Consider the following 21,587-nt stretch of genomic DNA (forward strand, 5'->3'; position numbering starts at 1 on the left):
ACTGTTCAGAGCAGGCTGAAGGAGCAGAGGACTGGATGTGACAATATAAGTGGATCTAGGAACAGACTAACACCAAAGGTATATGGTAGAGGAGCTGTAGGTAGGAAAGGGTAAATGGACCTGTCACTTCTATAGACCATATAAGCAGAAAGTTTGCTGTTCCTTCTTCTCAGGCCTTGGATTTGGCTGATACTGTACAGTATGACAACACTGTCACCCATTTTTTTGACAACAGACAGAGATGCCACACTGGCTTAATAGGGACCTGAGCCACTGAACTGTGAAAGGACTGTCACAGCAATGATTCTGCTCTGGTGCTTTTGACTTCTGAATCCCCAAAATATCAAGAGAAACAATGGAATTCAGCTCCAAAAGACAAGGTGCCCAGAACATCTTAGAGTATGCCTTTCCTTAAAATGAAGTGACATGCAGTTTGAAAACTAGGTATAGATGGAAAAGAGAAAGAAAAGTTCACTAAGCATGAGACATCATAGGATTCCAGTTTATGAACAGAACAGGCTGAAATTTTTCTCACCATTCTCTTTCTTTCAAATCTATCTCAATAGCTCTGTAACACCTATTTCTAATAAAGAAGCTCACACCTGAGTGTCAGCTCTGAGTCAGTGAGGGGGCTATAAAACATCTTGTTCCTTCACGCAGGCAGATAATTCACTTGAAAGATTCTGCTAATGCTATAAACCTGCAATGGGAAACTCAAGTGAGTTGTAAATAACAGTGAAATAAACTACTGTGAAAGCTGGCTCCTGTTCCCTCCTAAACTCATGCTCAGGGATGGCTGCAAACAGCCTGGAGAGCCAGCAAGAGAAATCAAGGCTGAAAAATTTAATTAGCAGGTGAAATGGAGCCAAAGAGATTGAATGGTGGGAAATTAGATACCCAGCAGGTAAAGATTTTAGTGATCATGGGACTTTTGAAATATAACAAACAGCATACAAGATCAAATATATATTGTACAGTTGTAACCCCCTTAATCCCTCCCAGGACTATCCCTTGGTGTAGGAACCATGTCAGTCTAAGACTACAGCACACAGGCTCTAACACTGCACAGATCTTTAAACATGGTAGGAAACAGAACAATACACATGAGGGAAGGGACTGGGCTCTTCTGGGAAAGGAAGTTTCTTTGGAGGCAACAAACAACTGTTGCTGGACAGGTATTGGCTGAGATCATTCCTGTTCTCAGTCACACTACTTTCCAGAGACCTATAGGTGAACTTCATCATCTCTCTGCAAAAGATATAAGGAAAAAAACATGCAGAAAGACTCTGAATGGCAGAAATATTGTTCAGGGTTGCAAGTCAGTGCATTTTACCATTTGATTCTTATGCATTTACTCAGCATCTTACTGTACATGAGGACACATTCAAATAATGGCTAGTAAGCCTTTAAATTCCTATTTCTGAAACAGGGACAAAGTACACTTTACAGATCTTCCTGAGGATATAACTCTGCAGCAAGACTGTGCTTTGTATATATAACATGTTCAGTGTGGTGCCAGCACTGCCCCTGATGTCTGCCAGCTATTGTCTCTTGAGTCTTACACCCTATTTCCTTGCAGCAGATCAGCTACCACATCACTTTGCATGAAATCTCCTGAGTTACCTGGTTGGCTGCACGAACTCAACTGAAGCCTGAACCATACAGCAAGACCAACCATATAATCCTGATGATCCCTTCTTGTCTTGAAATGTGCACTGACTTGGTAAAGGAATAAAATGTATCAGGCATCAGAATTAGACATGTTTCTTAAATAAAGAATGGGTTGTCATTTTATGGTGTCAAAACCTAAGGCAGAACAGCCTCCCATAGGGACAGCCAGGCTCTCTCATGTTTCTGTTATGTCTGTTTCCAGGTGTTGCCATAGTTTGGGTTTCATAATTTACCCCAAGAACCCAGAGTGCAAATATCAGTCAATATAATGAGATTAAGGCAAGAAAGAGCAGACAGCACATGCTATGTGCCTGTGGGTTTGTATCCAAATTCATATCTGCCAAACCTGCCATGCCTCAAGTACAACACAAAAGCTGCCTGTGAGGCTTAGAAGTCCTTAGAAGTCCTAAATGAACACAGCTGGTCTGCCCTGCCAAAGAAATAAGCAGGTGGCTACTCTTTATGTAAAATACTTTTCCTGAAGACAAAATGCAACAATTGTTGGCAGATTTCACTGAAGTACAACAAAAAGTCCAATGATGCCTAAATAGATGGAAGTTAAGTGTTGCTTGTGCAGTAATCATTAATCCTGAAGTTTGTCTGGACTCCAAACCTCTGTCAAGAAGTGAAGATTATAAAAAAATCTCAAAAGCCAGGAGGGCTACAAAGCAGATGGGTACAGTGTAAGTTTAGGAAGGATTGCCAAATGAGAGGGTTTATGTGAGCTATGGCACAAATTTCAGTATCTGTGGAGAACAGTCAAAGCAGTTCCAAAGTCTTTGTTCCAAAGAACAAATGACAGTCAGACACTTTCTAAATAAAACAAAAGCCAAATCACTCATTAGCCATTTGTGAGTTTTAAAAAATCCTAATACTTTCAGTTTGAATTATTAATTAGAAAGGAGTGAGAGAGAGTAGTGGGGAAAATTAACAGAATGAAAAATGTTCAGCACCAAACAAAACTGGATGGAAAGAGACAACATGAGATGTAACCATTCTCTGAGACTGAGCTCTAATGTGCAACCTGAAGCTGTTGGAAGCAGATGAATTCCTACAGCTGCATCTCTCTAGCTTCCACTAGAAAGATGCAAGTTTTCCTCTCACCAGGTTCCCAGGGAACAGTCCTCATCCTAAAGGATTCCCTGGAGCACCATAACCCAAGAACCAAGCGTGAGAGCACAGACCTAAGGGGGAAAAATGGGAAACTCAGTGCTTGACAAGACATGAGCAGCAATGAGGTGTTCAAGTTTGGGAGGAGGAGGGTCCATATTTTGCCGTTTGTGTGAGTGCAGGGAGGACTAACGTGGCTGCAGCAGGTAGAGGCTTTTGTTAAGGAGATGCTCAATATGGCACGGCTCTTTGGACAGATGGAAGGGAGCTTATCTAGACTAGAAAAGGAGAAAATCATTTGACAGTCAATCATACTGGTACACATTATTTCACTATTCTTAATCTATGCAGGATCTAGGCTATTATGGAAAATTAAAACCTAAATACATTTCCAGTCATAGCTCAAGCTACTTGTCTTTAGTAGAAAAAATACTTAAATGTCCTGTTCTAAATTTCATCATCTTTTTCCCTCAACAGCTTGGCATAGTTAATCATCAGAAATACTACATGCTTTTTAATTATGGTGACAAAAATTCTTTTTGCTTCTCAACAATGGCATGAGATAATTCTGTTCATTCTTATAACAGTTTCCTACTGACTTAGAATTTTTATTATACAGCTGAGGCAACTGACTGCAATCTACTTTTGTCAATTTAAGCCTGTTCAGTTGTTGTTTGAAATGCATAGCACACGTGTCATTTAATATTTTATTTCAAATTGCCTTTGTTTTTATTATCCAAACTCCCTTTCTTGTTTAAGCACAAAATGTACTTACAAAATTTAAGATACTGACCTGCATATATTTTGCATTGTGTTTTCAGTAATGAATTGTCATAGTTATTCTAAAGTAAAAAAATATTTTTCAGCAAGACGGAGCTTTCTAAATAAAATCATCTGCCCATAGACTCTCTATGAAACATGTCTCATACTTCTTTGTAATATTAATGTTGCAGAGGGAATTCAGATGTTGGTATGATAAAAAATAGCAAATCTACAGTGACACCTAAACTGTGATTTTCTTTAAAATCCTTTGTAGCTAATCTGATTTTAGAAGACTCTGAAGCACATTTCCAATTTTAAATATCTTAATGCATCACAGCCACTCCATTCTGTGAATATACAGAAGTAGGATCCATGCAGAAACAAATCAGAGGTATCCACAGAGTATCCCCATTCTGGCATCACATGTGGAGAGGACTAGTGTAAGTCACATCATCTCCTGATGTCTCAGTTGTCCCATCAGTAAAGTAATGTGTGGTGGTAACAGTTTTTGAGATCTTGGACTGAAAGACTATTTACAAAGAAAAAGAAATACAGAACAGTGATGTGAATTTATTTTTTTTAGATCTTTACTTAAATCAGTATAATTCTAGGTTCAGACCTAGAATTTTCAATGAAACAGGCCAAGACCGTAATGAATAACTCACACCATATACTGCCTACCAGGCACATTTGGGTGTTTATGTTTCAAAACACAGGTGCTATTTATAGGTGTGTACAAGTTTATGCATTCACACCCATTTATATCTTTAGCATAAAAGTCTCAATTATTCAATATTTGACACTCCACACCTATCAAAATATCTTCTGGCTAAATATAGGAGATAGTACTCTTATGATGAAGTATGTTATCTGACATGAAATACACACATTTATACTCATACACACATACAAAGAACACTGTCTCTCACCATCCAGGAGGATGCATATAACTAGTAAGTAAATGAAACTATTCTAATTTACATAACTAACAAGCACTGTAGAATAGACTTCAGTGCAATACCTAACTGTGCAGTCACAACAGAACAGCTCAGATACTCCTATTAGTTACCAGTACCCACCTTGAGATTACCTACAGATTTACAAACAATGCCTTCAGGAATATATCATCATAAAACACTTACAGGTGCTCCATGAACTGAACAAGCACCAGGGGGATACAGCAGGAGAAACACACCCCAGGAAGGACACAAGAGCTGACATGTATTTCATGGATTTTGTGCACAAGTTAATTCACATGTTATTCTTTTTTCAGCACATCCTATCAGAATTACAGCAAGTAATTACTGAGATTGGCTGGAGTATTTTTAAAGTTTCTCAGTCCATGAACACTTCAATTATTAAAGTTTTGATCAGTTTTTCATCCATTGCTTTGCATTTCAAAACAGAAGTACAAAACAGAAATGAAAGACCTTTACTTGCATGAGGATATAAAAGTATACTTTAACTTTCCCTGCTGTTTTTTTCCTTTTAAAATAAAATCACTGTAATGCCTAAAAAGCCCACATTTTAAGTATCCTTTACTTTTATGCACAACACAGTTTTTTCACTCTGTGGCTTAAAGCCAAGCATGTATCTGTTTGTATGTGAAGAGGCAAACCTCACAAATAAGTGATATAGAGCTTTCAAACCCCTAAGTGACTCATATCAAGAGAGTTATAACACAGGCACCTTATAAAGCTTCTCTGCAAAGGAGGCAGATTCTCAGCATAGTCAGTTAAACAGACACGAATCTATTTCAGAGCATTCTAGCAGGATATCCTAAGGCATATTTTTAGACTCAACACGCTGAATTAAAACATGGTTGTAACTCTCTCTCTCCCTCACTGGACAGCTGAGCACAATCAAACAGCTCCAGATGTATCCAAACAGAGTATGTTTACATGTACTCCCTCTCCCACAGCTCTACCTTTCTCAGGTCATGCAGCCAGCTCTTACCTCAATGGTGTACTGCTCAAAAATCCGGAGCTGAAGGAAAATGTCTAGCTTAATCTTCCTCTCATGGAAGAGCTCTTCCATCTGTACCTGGGCCTCGTCGAGCTGCTGGAGGACAGATTCGATGTGGCTGATGGAGCTATTGTGTGGAGTCTTATTGTTGGAAACAGCAGAGTCCCTGTAGCAAGGCAGAGAGCATGGTTAAAGCTGAGCTTTAAGGCAGGCAAAAGAGCAAGAACTACACATTGGTGATTCTGCGTGCTGCCGAGAAAAGCACAAAGGGCTGAGGGAAGATGTATGCAACACTCATCTCTTCTGCTTGCTGAAGTCCTGTGGCTCCTGAGTTCGGCACAAAGTTTGAACAAGGAGTTCATCCTTTCTTCTCTCGTGACACTGTGACCTTACACAATTGGGAGGGGCAGAGGAGGAGAATGGCACACCAATCTCAATGGCCTTCTTGAGGAAATTGGCTGGCAATCCTCTTTAATCCTACGGAGTGACCTGCTCCAGCCTATGCTCACATCAAGCTATTTAGCCACCTGAACCATTACAAGTTAATTTTCTGCATTTGCTTTATTACACACAGACTAGTAGAATCCGAGTTACAAGCATTTGAGACCAAGGGGTAAGGATGCCTTGATTTCCTCTGGATTACCTAGTACAGCAATAGATGTGGAATACAGGGCAAAAAACTCCACTGAAGGAAAACACCTTCAAACATTCCAGGAAAGACTCTGGCTTGTATTTTCACTGTGGTAAGTGAAATGAGACATGTCTGTGACAGATCAGATAATGCTCCATCTACATTTTCCATATACAGGCAGAAAAAGGGAGCAAAACCTTTAACTGGTGGGCTAGGACCAAGGGGAATTTTGCTCTACATGAAAGAAGTCATAGCATGGACATAGGACAGTCCTGACAATTCCTTTTCTATTTGTGCTCTCACATATATTAACAGGTTCACCTATAGTCTGTTATGTCCTCAGTAAATTTTTTTCAGTGAGTGTTTTATGGGTAAATAAACTTCGTTGACACAAGGAGCTGAAATTTATCCTCAAATGTTCCACAAAAAGTCCCTCAACTTTCAGAAGAGACAGAAAGGAAACTCTGAAGCAAAAATTTAATCTTGCTTTTGGTACTTCAGCTAAAACAAGATTTAGATGCAGTTAAGTTGGGCTGCTGATTAGAGGTGCCTACAGAATCTCCTCACTGTGGAAGAATGCTATTATGGATCCACTTCATAGGTTTTTAATCCCCTTTTATGAGTTGAAAAGTATTGCAAAGCATTCATAGTTTCCTACAAAACTTGACTGAAATGCTCATGCTTTGCTCTTTGCAAATTATCATCATGTAGGGTCAGATCAAACAACATCAAGGCAACTTTAATGTTAATTTAACACTGTCATTGAGCATAATTGAGAAAAAACCCAAGTATAATCTTTTTCATATGCTTTAAACTGAACTAGGCACTGACACAGAGTAATTTTAGCTATGTTTAAAACACACTTTTGAGATTCTAAGGCAAAAACCCACAAAAGTTACTCTGGTTTCGTTACGTGCCTTGAAGGAAAAAGAAAAAAAAAGCATTTGCCTGAACATCTGAAGTGACAGAATAAAATTAAAAGTACAGAATACTATTAACTACACAGTAGTTAGCTCTGTTTCACCTCTTTTTCCTCAAATACTTGATGTCTGATACACTGAACTTCAGATGCTCCCATATTATTCTGAACCAAGTACTATCAATTTCCCTTGTTTATACAGGAATTTTACACCAGTATTACTCTCTCCAGGTGATACAATTTCTGCACCACTCTCTCAGTCTGTTTTCACATTCTTGGTGATCACAGGGTCTCTCTCTGCCTCCATATTAGAGCTGTACAGAGAAAGAAGGAATGAATATAACTAGGTGAGATTTTGAAACTACAGCTTAATCCGAGGTCACATCCAATCAAGTTCAGTTTCCTTCAGTCAGCACCTGTCTTCTATAAAAGGACATAAAATATATCTTCATTCAAATGCAGGATTATTACTACTCATATATTATCTAAATGATGCAATGAATTATTCAAGACCAGTGTTGAATAATCTCTCCTGGGATCTAGAGACACACTTACTTTTAGAAATACTTTTTCATTAAACATTTCACTCTTCAAATCAAGCCACACTTGCGTTTCAGCGACTGATGCAATACAAAAGTTTAAGAGTAGTAATCTGGTATGTTTTTTAACAGTCTCCTCAGATAAGGCGTTGACAATCCCTAGCTAGTCTGGTTTGAGAAGGATCTCCCTCCAGAAAAAAACATTCCTGAGACTGGATTTTTCTGCCACAATATTTCTTGATCTGCATGGTGACAAGCAGTTCCAGGAAAGAATTAGTGTAAGATTCTCACTAATCTTTGAAAGGTTATGGATTAGAGTTATAAAATTCAAGGAAATTATTGGAAAAAATACAAAAATAAACTTCATGTAACATAAAATTGGACTCAGTACATTGCTGACAAGTTTGTTCAAAATGTACATTGTGCTCCTAAAATCACTGTCAGTGTTTTCACTGGGAGAAGGCTCAGTGAACATACCCATTGTCAAAAGCTCATATGTGAACTACTGTAAAGAAGGCAAGATTCATAACTCTTCACTGGTTTTTTTGGCCCTAACATCCCTGCTCTTTCACATCTCACTGGAGCAAGTCATTGTTTTGTCTTTCACAGATGAGCAGGAATATTGCCCCCAGCAGCACTCCTAGAACTATAGTTCAAGAGGTTTGCTTTGCATTGACTGCCAAGAACAATGATCACCTCAGTCAAACACTTATAAGGAAGAGTAAAAAAAGTGTTTCCAATGTTAACCATGATATGTTCAGAGCTGTTATCCAGGCCTGTTTTATTCCTGACAGGTATGGCCTCTGAGGCAGTCACTGAGGCCCTGAAGTCCTTATGTGAAGAGTAGTCTCAGGCATTGTACTTAGTTCTGCAGCTGAACTTTCCTCACCTATCTGGAGGAGACACAGAGTGCTATTACACAAATGATCTTCTCTAAACCTGTATCTGTTCTCTCAAAGATAAGGACAAGAAATGCAAAACTTTCCAAAGCTAGAGCAATTTTATTGCTTTTAACCTGTGTTATGACATGTTTGATAAGAGCAGTGTATTTCATTCTCTTCGTTGTAGCGTTTGCAATCTTCAGCTATTCTTCACAGCATGTACAAGGTGTTCCACACCGTTAAATGCAATGCTGTCTTAAGGAAAGATTGCAGCACCTCCAGTTTTCCCTTGCTTTCTTTATCTGCGTGTTTCTCACTGTTGCCAGCAGCCACAAAAGCTGTTAGAGTGGGCACACAGAGGCGGTTTCGTGCTTTTTTTTCACACAGTTCTGCTTCAGTTTTTGCAAGACTCCAGGATCACATTACAGACTTTGCAGTTAGTCAGAGTGCTCAGAAGCAACACTTGAATCAGATCATCTTGACATTTCAGCACTGCAAATAGGGCTTCTGTCCTTCAGACAGCTGTTCCCTCTGTGTTTCCTCTTAACTTTATCAGAAGCAGGGGATCACTTTGCAGAATTATGTTCACCTTGTCCCAGTTTGCTTAACACCCAGAGTACAAGCCAGACCCCAAAACCAACATTTCTTTGTTAAACGCAGCTGCCATAAAACCTGCCTTGGCATTCCACAAACATTTGGGCATGACACCAATTAAAAAAAAGAAAAAGTCTCAAAGCTGAGGTCACCATCACTTTTCAAAGACTGACACTAAGAACTGACTAAGTTCACGTTAAGGAAAAGCTGAAGTCCCATACCACCTTGCAGTTCACCTCTTCCTCTGTGTAGCCTTCCAGCCACTACACTAGCCTTTCTCCAATAACTGCTACTCACATTGGTGCTCCACCAACTTCTCAGCTCTGGGTATTACCCTGGCCACTCTCCAGCTCTACATGCCACTTTCCTACTGACCCAGGTGCAGGCAGAAAGTCTTTAGGCCAATCCCCAAAACAGGACTTCTTGAATGCAGACACTTTCTGCAACCCCACAAACCACTCTACCTACACTCCACCTGATGAGCTTATGCAGGATCCCTTCCAGGCTCTTCTGCGTGGGTGTTCACACTGAAGTGATGCTATGTCAATAGGTGGGAAGAATAACAAAAAAATCTTTAGTCTAGAATCTCACTGCCATTTTTGTGACCTCATAGAAACGCCCTAAACTTTGCAAAGAGTTTCTTGGCATAATAGGAAATTACCATGCAGACCTTTGACTGACCAGTTATGGCTGGCCATACATACATTCTTAGCTAAAATCCCTTCCCTCTAACAGCTTGCTTAGCATACCCAGCATGCTTCTTTCCTACTTATTTCATCAGCAAGCATGAATGGATGGATGGAACCTAGCTATGTGTACTCCCGATCCTTCCACTTCAACTCTTATCTTGGCAAGCAACACCACAGCTTGGGTCCCTCACTCTCTCCCTGTGATGCTGGCAAGCCACATACAGCAAGACTAGGAATTTGCACAGGCTCTCCAGTGTGGCTGCACAGGGCTGAATTACAATCAAAATATAGAGTGTCCCTTTCATTAAAAAAAGAAAAAAAAAAGAAAAAAGGTTTGACCCAGCAGAGAAGACTGCATCCAGGATGACAGGGAAAAGCATAGAGGAAAGCTCAGTACGTGGTGGTAGTAGAAGACTCAAGGACTCCAGGAGGGCCCTCAGGGACAGAGTTTCACCAGAACCCTTCATTATCCATTCTACTCTAGAGCATCTTAGGCTTTTCCTGTCATGGCTCATGGTTTTTTGCACTTCTCAGGTGGGAAGTAAGGGCATCAGATTAGGAAAGCTCAGGGTAAGGAGGATGATCTAACTCTTTGGGACAGTCACTGGTGAAATGCGTAAGACCTGGGAGATTTGCATGTTATATATGTATACAGAATGTGCACACTATGTATATGTGCAACCTGTTACCTGTATAAGGGAAACCTCTAACAATACAAAGACCTAAATAATAAGTGCTGTATTGGACTTGGTTTGGCACTCTAACATTCCTAAACGGCAGGAAAACTTCACTGCTATCAAAGTTAAAGACACTGAAACCCACTGTAAATAAGAGCAAATGAGAGCAGCTTCACGATTAGAAATTCTGCATAAGCTTACTCTGCAAACATTCATTTGATGACACTTGCAGATTGAAAAAGCAGAAAAAAATCCCAAACCCCAACTTCTTGGAGCTAGTCTCTTCATGTATTTTAAATCAGGCAAAATGAGCTTCTTTAATTCATAATGCAAGTAGAACTGGCAGTATAAGAGCCTCTTTGACACTATGAATAAACCCCACACAGACAAAGATAAATAGAAGGGTGCTGCATGCAAAATGAAAGAGTGAAGACTGTTAGACACGTGTGTATTTTATTAAGAGGAATACACTTATCCTACATCAGGAATAACCATATAAATCATGAGGCCTCGGCTCACAACCATTTAACAATCTATAAATACCAACTAAAAATATTCACTTCATACACATTTGTTTCAATTCACTTCACTGTGCCTATAAATATTCTCTCTGTCAAACAGGAAACCCATGCTGATCCACAGACTATTCTAATCAGTCCACACAAATCATTCCTTGCAATTTCAATAAAACACTCCAAGAATCTGAAGAATTATAAATAAGCAAAGAATTAATAAGCTCTCTCAATTAATCCTAGCTTATAGTTCTCTATTTATGCACACCTAAACCACAGTATGCATCAGATTTCTCAGCACCTGTTCTCCAGGTGGATGCTTACCTGAGCTGTTGGATTAGATCTTCCCCTTCTTTAATAACATTGAGAGTAGCATCCAAGGTGGCTGTTTGCTGCTGCTGAAACTGCTTGATAAGCTCCTGAACTGCATCCACAGAGTCAGCACAGACATCCTCTAAGAGCTCCTTCTGCAGATCTTCCATCCATGTCCACAGCTGGGAAGGAGGGGAGGGAAATACGAATCAGAGAGGGATTGAGATTTAACCCTTTTGCTCTCTAATTCCAGATCAATAGGCATTAACTAGGGCTGCACATTTCACATGAAAACTGACCTAAAATTTCTAGAACCAAAAAATATGCATTTGCTATTGATTTCATTTTAAGGAAGAAAGTAAGATAAATATAATATCAGGTAATTTGTTCAAAAATTATTTGAATTTCAGTTTATTACAGCACAATAACTAATGATATAATCCTGATTAACTCTTTACACAAGTAACAAATTACAATCTCCTACAGCTGTGATAACCTAACCCTTTCAGGAGCTGAGCACTATCAGCTGCTATTAATTTCACATGCAGCTGAAGCCTGTTGCAGAACAAACATAAAATCCTTGTTATGTATGTATGTTACTGCCTGAAGTCTATCTGTGTCTGCTCAGCTATGCCTTCCCAGGGTTTGGGGCTTCAATTTTTTTTGTTTCCAACACTTAAACCCCCTCCTCAAAATACACTTCAGACTCTGCATTTTAACTCTGGGAAAATCCAAACACAGGAGACAGCAATATCACCAATCAACCCCATGCAGATCCATTAATTTTAAATAGTCTTGACTACCAATTTTAAAACCACGTTCACAGCAACAAATCATTTGTAAGTGCTTAGACGAGAATTTCCAGCCAGCTGTTCATCAGAGGTCTGGACAGGGGCAGGCATGCCCCAGCAGCCTCTCGCCAGCTGTAAAGGCTTTAAGAGAAAGGAGGTTTCCCCTTTAAGCTTGCTCTGAAAAGTGAGTGTAAAATTGCACCAACCGGGCTGGCAGCCTGCCAGCAAATCCTAACGACTCCACCAGAGAGACTGTTTTCTGTGCCATGCCTGCCCCATTAACCCACATTTTGCTGGTGTATGCTGCGAGGTAGAGAAGTACAGGAGTGGGAAACAACACGTTGTTCTAGTGCACTGGGAAAAGTCAAAGGATGTGGTGCTGGTGGCAGCTTTGCCTGCTGTCCCAGGGAGCTGCAGTTTGTCTCAAAGGGACCTAGAGGTACACATGAAGCAGACGACAGACGTGTGTAGGTGGCAAAGAGCTGGTGAAGACATTCGTGTTCAAAACGAATTGCACTGAATCCACAGCCTACAGCATTTCTGCTGAGACTCTAAGTTCTGCATAGGCACATAAAACAAGAGGAGGATAGGAATGTCTGCAGCTCCAGCTGGAAAGGCTTCCACCACCAGGGTCCTCACACAAGGCCAGTCACCGAGTGCTACACTTTACACACACTACAGACTTCAAGGATATCACCCTGACCTGAACCAAGTTAATCAAAATTAGAACCCACCCCAGCACTGCTCATGATGTTAGAACAGGGAGAGCCCTTGTGCTCTGCCCCCACCTCTGCTACTGACTCCTTGCCTGACAGACTTACAAAAACAAGTTTTAAAACATATGCTTAATTTGAAGGCTTTTCAGTTAGATTTTCAGAGTCAGCTTTGAATATTTTGGGTAAACGCCTCTGTTTGTTCATAACCAGCATAATCATAATGGCCTGCCCTACTGCTGGCCTGAAATGGAACGTCTTTGCTCAGGGTATTTACATATTTTCAAGTTCTCAGGAAAAAGGCATAGTATGAAGGGGCAACTATTAATAAAAGAAACAAATGTAAGTAAGTAGTCAGGCTTGTGAAATAAATGAAAGACTAAAAACATATTTAAAGAGCCAAATAGAGAGTTTTTTTGGGTCTGGCCTGAGGTCCACACGCTGAACTTTGGGAAACCACCATAAAGGAAAATGCATGAATACCTTTATGTCTGAATTACATTCAGAATCTTCCTGGTTTTGACCTGATCCCTGCATCCACTCAAACAGTTGGGACAGCTGGACTATAACAGATGAGGACCAGGCAGCTCAGGAATATTACTTTTTCTGCTTATCAGATCTTCAAGTAATAGAGCACTTTGTAAATATATGAAGAGAAAAATGGCCATGTGTATAAATCATCCTCCTGTTTTGAGATGGGAAAGCCAGTAGATTTTTAATTTCTTGCTGTTCTTTGTCATATTTCATTTTTCCATTTAAGATTAAAAAAAAGCTCAGGGAATTTCCTTTACAAAAATGAAAGTGAAATCAAGAACTTGCTTAATTGTCAGGAACCTGCTGTTTTCTTGAATTTATTATGTTAGAAAAGTTAGACGAGAAAGTTTCCAATCTCCTACTGTGACTTCAAGGAAAATCCTGTTTTCAAGAGCGTCTCCAGAACCCAATTTTCAGCAACAGCCAAAAGGACTTGGACATTTAAGATCCTAAGTCACCTTTTGAGTACACTTTTAAATCAAAGCAGTTTTGAAATACCTAAACATAAACTGCATTTTACTCGCCTGGAACCAAAACACTTGTTAATTTCTGAGAGCACTCAAATACATTAACTCATATTAGCTTCAGATGTTTCTATTAATGACCTCTGACTGTAAGGATTTGCACAGTAAAATCTATCAGAATCTAGGTCATCCTTGACTCAGAGGCCTTTAATCCTTTAGACTCCACCAATCCCTGGGAAACCCTAATACAAGGAATCAGTCAATATTAATAAGATTAGTAAGATCTTTCAGAAACAATTCACAATAGGAACCTGATTCAAAAACCTCCTAGGTTATGTGCTACAACTAACTACACCTGAAATACATTGCTACCAAGTCCCACTTGTGAATGCCACAGCAATGAAAAGATGAACTCCATGTCACTGCAACACCATAATCAGAAGACCTGTTAATCACAAAACTGAAATCACATCCTGGTTGTCACTGCTTAGGAAAATCACTCCCTATTAGAACTTCATTCCAATGCAACTACTTGACCAATTAAAAAGAAATAAATCCTGACTATAAAAGCCCCAAGCCACTAGACACCTTATGCATTTCTGATTCATGCTGTGACCAGCTCTAAACAGCTGGATGATAGCTTAGACTGAGTGAACCATTTCAACTTTTCATTGAAATTCTGATGTATTGCACAACACAACTTTTATCTCAAATTTGCAGAAATTGATTTCTTTCATCCTTAGCATGAGCAAAATTTGTGAGTACCTGTCCCATTTACACACCTGCTCCAAACTACTGCTAAGGTGTCACTTGATCCCGTACAGAGGTATAAGTAGATAAATGCAGACATTCTGAATACTAATGAAATATTTCCACATCCACCTGTGGTGACTTTTACTAAGCTTGCCAGTGATGCACATATGCAGAAAAGGAGATAAACTCTGCATTGTATTGCTTAACATGTACTAAACCCAAAAAAATCCCCAAACCCAGAATCCTGGAAAACAATAAAGAAGTAACATAAAAATAAATTTTCTGCTTCCTTCAACTGATTTATGCTTTGGTATAACTAATTTGATATGGAAATACAAATGCATTAGTGGTAAAACCTGAAATAAGTCCATCAGAGAGATCCAGCCAACTCATGCAAACTACATGTAAAAATGTTATAGTTGTCAGCTACACAAAAGTCTCAGCTAAACAGTCCTAAAACGTTCATGCTGAAGGTCCATAGAGGCTCCAGAATTGAGGTTTTATTTATCAAGGTAACCATGGCTTTAAATAAGAAAACTAACTCTCTTCTGATTACTAGAACAGTGGAAAAGAAGAATGACACACACCCCTCTCTTTTTGGGGAGCATCTGGCATCTCTCATGCATTGGAACAACCTCTGCATCTTTCTTGGATACAAAACAGTTTCCCTCCATCCAAGAGACAATACAGCTCTTTATTCCCAGCTATTTCATCTGATGCAATACCCTTCATTTTACTCAAGTACTTAATGAGACCACTTATGGAAGGTTTGAAGGACATCTGTGCCTGTTACCTAGAAATTAATGCTTCTGATTTAGAGCAAGGGACCACTTTAAGTAAAATTTAAAACCTAAAGAGATTGCTAAGAAAATCTTGCCTGTGTGTTTGGAATAACTATTAAACATCCAATGTTTATATGCTGCTATTTGCAAATGAGAGAGATGAGTTATAATCCCATCAAAAACAGTTTAAAAACACGGTGTAATGAGCCCAGAGCAAAGCAAAGAACCAGGCAGGTCAGTCCATGAGAACTACCCTTATACAACATTTTTGCTGGTCATTGAAAAGAAGGATGTTAATGGAAACAAGCAGCTTTCCAGGGTATATGTTCTACCCCTTGATTATGTCAAAGAAGCATCATGTATTGCAGGGCAGGCCCCAAAAGGATGCTCATGACAACTCAATAAGTGAACATTCATCAGAGGAAGGAAGAGTAGAGCAGACTGCAGAAGAATTCAGTGAAATACAGGCACCATCTTTTCCCATCTGATTTCCACTGCTTCCACTCCATGAACTGCAACATAAGTGTTCAGAGAAGCAAGGGCAGACTGAGAAAAAAACTCAAACACACGCAGAATTGCTCCAGAGAGAGATGTCCATCAACCCTATTTTCCTCTGCTATTATGCTAAGCTTATACAAACCTATTCTGAGCAGTAACATTCATGTTTTTCATAATATGCATTAGGAAGGCACATAGACCCCAAATTCAGGTTAATTTATGGCAGGACTTTAGTCTGTGCTGATGTTTAAGCACCTATTCAAGTGCTGTTGTGCATATGGCTTCACTCTGCAGCCTTTAGTAAATTGCCTGTTCTACCTTGATTTTCCCACACCACCATGGTGGAGATGATAAAACTTTCCAGCACAATTAACCTTCATCAGCTGATGTTTATTCACACTTAGAATGCATCCATCAACTGTTTCAGTTGAAAGAACTGATGGTTGTTGTAAATTGGAAGCATATTTCAACGACACCGTCCAAAGTCACATTCAAGGTCTCATGGAAACATCAACAGAAGCACAGAAAACAGAGTATGTAATGATGAGCTGCAAAGTGACCACATGCCACCAGTGAAGTGTCACATAATGACAGCACACCTAATAAAATGTGACAGGATGGGGTATGACCAGACACTACGTATGAAATGCCACAATATGTGACTCCCATGGTAAGACACAACTGCTGAGACTCCCTGCTGCAAGAAGTAATGTTGTCAGATACCACCAAACAGGTTGGGAAGAAACAACGAGTGGAAAGAAAGGGAACATTCTGTGAAAAAAAACCCCATCTGATCTCTTCCTAACCTCTTTCCTGCTTTTTCTTTTTTCCTTGCCAATTTCTTGACATTCATCCTTGGTTGGACTGCATCTGGTGCTTCTGTATGCTGATGCTTTTTAATTAGTAACCTTGCCTATGGCAAAAGGATTTGCACTGCCTAAACATCTGATGCTTTTTCCAAGTCCTGCATGGACCAGATTGATATAGCACGAAATAATCTCCTCTCAAGGGAAACATGATTTGGGTAGCTAGGCTTACATCAGGGACTGTGTAGATCCCCAGCCCAAGGTCATGTAAATGTAATTCAGGGACTATTTATCTAGGAGAGAATTGGCTTATAACTGAAGAATCAGATGTACATGTTCTGCACTGCTTCTGCTACCATCATGAATTGTAAAAACATGTTCATCATCTAGTATAATTTTAATATGTTATTTGTAATTATGAATCTGGATGTAATTAACTGCAGCAACTGTACTAAGCAAATTCTGCACTTGATTATACTGATAATAGGCTTAGAGAAGTTCTTCCTACATCAAAGGTTAACTCAGATTTACACCAGTGTAATACTGTACAATTTGGTGCAGGAGAAGCTTTCCACACTACAAATTCAGCAGTTTACTAAAATAAATGCAAGTACTATTACATTCTCCTCTAAATGTTTCACTGGTTCTAAAATGGAAGTTGCATCACCTCTTTCCTCTGTGCTTTTTCCAGTGACTGGTCGTATCTCTTGCAGGCTTACCCTGATCCGCTGCTTTGAGCCTTTTGTGCAACTTTGTGCACTACACCTCAGGCTTCTCAGAAATAAATCATTTGTGACAATTCTGAATCATTCAGAAACTTGCTAAAGATTAAACAAACTGTGGGACTTTAACCAAACAGTCTTGTTGGCTCCATTGACGTGAACCAGTACACTGACACCATTTTAAATTAGATAGATTCCATTGCATACCTGTACTTAAAGTGCAACAGGACATGACTTTTGAGTGCTGAGTGCATTACAGGAGTGTGCCTGTATGGCTTTGATGAACATTTACTCAGTACAAAAATTATCACATACACTGACTGCCCACTCTGTTGCCTTAGTTTGCAGCAGTAAAAGCTACAAGCCCATACACTGGAACTGGAAGAAGTTCATCTTCCTCAGCTTCAGAAAATTGGGAGAATGGGCAGTAATGTGTCTAATAAAAGGGTACTTTATATGACAGTTGGCACATCCTATTTAAAGCTGGTCATAAAATACCCCTCTTGCTGCTGCATGAATCACTGTTATCTGCAGAGCAAGGTGTACAGGCTAGAGACTCATCTCCAAAACAAGAAACATGCAAGGGCTTTCACAAGCCAATGACTATATCTGAGTGGAGCCATCAGTCAGTAAAAATGTTGGCAAATGGCCTGAAAAATGTGGATAGCAAAGTGTGAACTTAAATGCAGTCTATAGAGTCCTAGAATCAACCAGGTTGGAAGAGACCTCAAAGATCATCGAGTCCAATCCTACTGCTGTTACTAGACCATGGCACTAAGTGCCACATCCAGTCTCATCTTGAAAACCTCCAGGGATGATGAATCCACCACCTCCCTGGGCAGCCCATTCCAATGTCTGATTACTCTCTCTGTAAAAAAGTATAGGAATCCTTTGGCTGGCACATGGCTGAATAATGGGAAGAATTTCTCTTCCATGTGCCTGCCCTTGCTCTGCTGCAGGTTTGACTTCCTGACATTTGGTTTATGTGGCTGCATTTACAAGTATTTAATTCTTATTACTTTCATTCTGTCTCACAATTTGTTGCCATCACAGATGGCAGAATTTTATTCACTAGTGGTCTGGCTGTGCTTCAAACTCCCCTGCTCAAGAGCGGGATGTGCTGCCAGGATACCACAGCCCTTTTCATTCCCAGCTTCTTAATCCTTCATGAACAAACTTGCTTTCAGGAAAAAGGGGCACCCTGCAACACCCCAGCTGTCCTGGTTCCTCAGTCCCAGACCTTTGGTAGCTTTACAGACAAGATTTAACTGCAAAGAAACCACCAAAGTTAATGACTGGTGAATGTTTCCATTGTGGTTAAAGTCCGTCCCCTGGAGTTGGAGAGGAAATTGCTCTTATTTTGCTGCCTCATGGAAATTAATTGCTGATAACCCAGAGCGAACTTTTACATAGCTCACACAAAAATAACACATTGTATACCAGCAGAGTCCTGTCCACAGCCAAAGTTATCAGAATGGTAACAGTAATCTGGCAACATATCTGTCTTCTCCAAGGAATCTGCCACTCCATCAAACTACACTGGTTCAGTTCCCAGCAAAAATAATGTTCATACTTCCAAGAGGCAGAAGCCCATGATTTGATGTTTCACAGCCCTGCATTAGGAGGAGGGGCAGATATTTTCAAAGTTCAATTTTGCATGCTGTTGTGTATCTATCTCAGCTCTTAATGTTACGCCACTGAAGGAACAAAATTCCTAGCTTTTGAACAAGGCATATAGTGCTACATTCTAACCCTGAAAAGTGCTGGGATGTGAAATGGCCACCCAGTAAACACTTTATGTGCACAGAGCCAGTTTGGGTCATTTTAGGGTTTTATGTTTTCCTTGTTTTTCTAAATCTGGACATGAGTAAAGGAGTGAAAGTGTTGTCCAGGACAGGAATAGTGTGTAAGTGTGTAAGACACTTTGCAGTAGACATGTTCAGAGAGCAAGACCTTTTCAGAACTTCCAGAAATTGCCAGCAAGTGGAGTTGCTAAACTGAGTATCCCCTACATCACAAATCTCTATTATTTAATGGGCGATTGCTCTGAGAAGTCAATATTAGCAGTAAAAGTCAAACAACAATTTTCTAAGTTCAGTAACATTAACTTTGAATCCTGGGTCAATTTACAATGACTGACAGGATTACATGATATATCCCAGAACCACTGTCTTGTTTGCTCCATGATTAACTTTGATACATTCCGTCAACTCTTCTGACAAGAGTCAACAGCAGCAGACCTTAGCCCCATGAGCTTTCTGCTCCCTGCTTCCCAGCAACTCTGCCTCAAAGTGAGGAACAAGCCCTGTCAAAATTAGTGATCTACACTTATATTGTCCTAATGACAATATTCAACCGAAGCAGTGAGAATTTAATTTCACAGGTCTTGGTTATCAAGTAAAATCAAGTTAGCAGTGCCTGCAATAAAACACTGTTACTGTTCCTGACTGACAGGGCAGATCCACTCCATTACTCACTTGAGCACCCCCACTGATATCTGTGGGGTGACCAAGGTGACCTGCTGACCACAAATAATTTAGGTTATAATACAGGAAGTTGCCTGACACTTAATGGTCCAGGACTTTGCTCTCAGTTTCTCATGGCCTTATCAGACAAGCTGTTCAGAGTGAAACTTTCCATACTAGGTGTCTGCCTAAGGCTGAACTTGATGAATTTTGAGGTAAAAAGTCCAGAACAAGAGGAAGGGGAAAAAGTAGTTGCCTTGCCTGTGTTAGAAGAAGAGTTTTATTTCTGCTCAAATGAGATGCTCCAGACCCTCCATGCTATTAAGCAAGGGTTTGAAATTTTGCAGGGTTTAGCCTTGATGTCAAGAATATACATTATGTCATCCCTGTGAAAATTTTCCCAGATTTGGTTACTCAGAAGACCTATGCCAAGTTCCAGTTTGCACATGTTCAGTAAAAATATGCTAAGAGTCTGGCAGTTCATTTTTCTCAACATTAAATATTTTCTGAGCATACTCATCCCCCCAATCTATGGGCCAGGTAGACATGGAACTTCAAGCTCTAAACACCTCGTCCTACTGCTCTTCTGACCTATCAAGGACCAACAAACCACAGGGCACATGACATAAAAACACTCTACTACCTCTCTGACTTTTTCATAGAATCATAGAATTGTTAAGGTTGGAAAAGACCTTTAAGATCATCAAGTCTAACCTTAAACCTAGCACCACCACCATGCTCACCACTAAACCATGTACTCAAGTGCCATGTTCACACATTTTTTGAACACTTCCAGGAATGGTGACTCTACCACTTCCCTGGGCAGCCTGTTTCTAAGAGTGAATTTTTTTTTCCCCTAATATCCAATCTAAATCTCTCCTGGCACAACCTGAGGCTATTTCCTTTTGTCATGTCACTTGTTACCTGGGAGAAGAGACTGACACCCACCTCACTACAACCTCCTTTCAGGTAGTTATAGAGTTTTGCTGCTGTCTTGCTGGACTCAACATAACACAAAAATAGTAACCTGCAGCCCACTGAGAAATGAGACACACAGAGCTGGTAAAACATGATTTTCATGCCCCAAAGGGCTATGAAACTATTGCAGAACTGCTTTGTAGTTCAGTTAAAACCCATATACTGAATATGGATCTAAATTCAGTGACATTCCTTCTTGTTTTTAAATTGGCAACTGCATCATCAGCCAATACAAGTAAGACACCAAATCCAAATCATCATTTAGTTATGCAAGAGGATTAAAAAAGCTTTTAATTATGACAGTGCTCTTTCCTGTCTACATTTTGATACTTGGAATTATAAAGTATACTCCAGAACCATAAGTATAAAACCGTGAGACAGTAAAATATTAAAATTCAGAAAATTAATTGCAAGAAGTTCTTGTTACTTGCCTTGAGGTTTTTGAGCCTTCAGGGTATGATTTTATGACATCTGCAACCACTTCTCCAGCAGGGTCAAAAAACTATTCTCTTTTAAACAAAATCAAATGCCAGCCAAGAATCCTGTATCATCATTTGATCCTAGCAGCTGAAAGCTCACATAAAAGCATCAACTATCATGAGATTTGTGATAAAAGTGCAAGATCTAACAATCCTGCCAATAATTCATTCAGATCTGAAGTAAGAACCTGAATTCAATCACACTTAATCCTGAGAGAAATTATTCAGGTACAAGACTGCTGAATGCATTTATCCCACTGATAATAATTTATAACTTTACCCTGCCATACAGATAATTGGATTTGATTCCCAAGATACCAAGTTTCTGCTCACACCATCA

At 39.7% G+C, this 21,587-nt stretch overlaps 1 protein-coding gene across 1 annotated transcript in view; it reads right to left on the bottom strand.

The window, feature by feature from the left end:
• Positions 1 to 21,587, bottom strand: part of LOC103808515 (kalirin) — a gene marked incomplete at both ends in the record, with an annotated part of 110,321 nt that overhangs the window by 84,928 nt on the left and 3,806 nt on the right. Inside the window, 2 exons of the mRNA XM_009081305.1 lie at positions 5,500 to 5,674; positions 11,275 to 11,444. Coding sequence (XP_009079553.1) covers positions 5,500 to 5,674; positions 11,275 to 11,444 — 345 coding nt within the window. The remainder of the gene's footprint in view (positions 1 to 5,499; positions 5,675 to 11,274; positions 11,445 to 21,587) is intronic.

This window comes from Acanthisitta chloris, unplaced genomic scaffold, assembly GCF_000695815.1.
Source record: "Acanthisitta chloris isolate BGI_N310 unplaced genomic scaffold, ASM69581v1 scaffold25538, whole genome shotgun sequence".
Taxonomy (NCBI): domain Eukaryota; kingdom Metazoa; phylum Chordata; class Aves; order Passeriformes; family Acanthisittidae; genus Acanthisitta; species Acanthisitta chloris.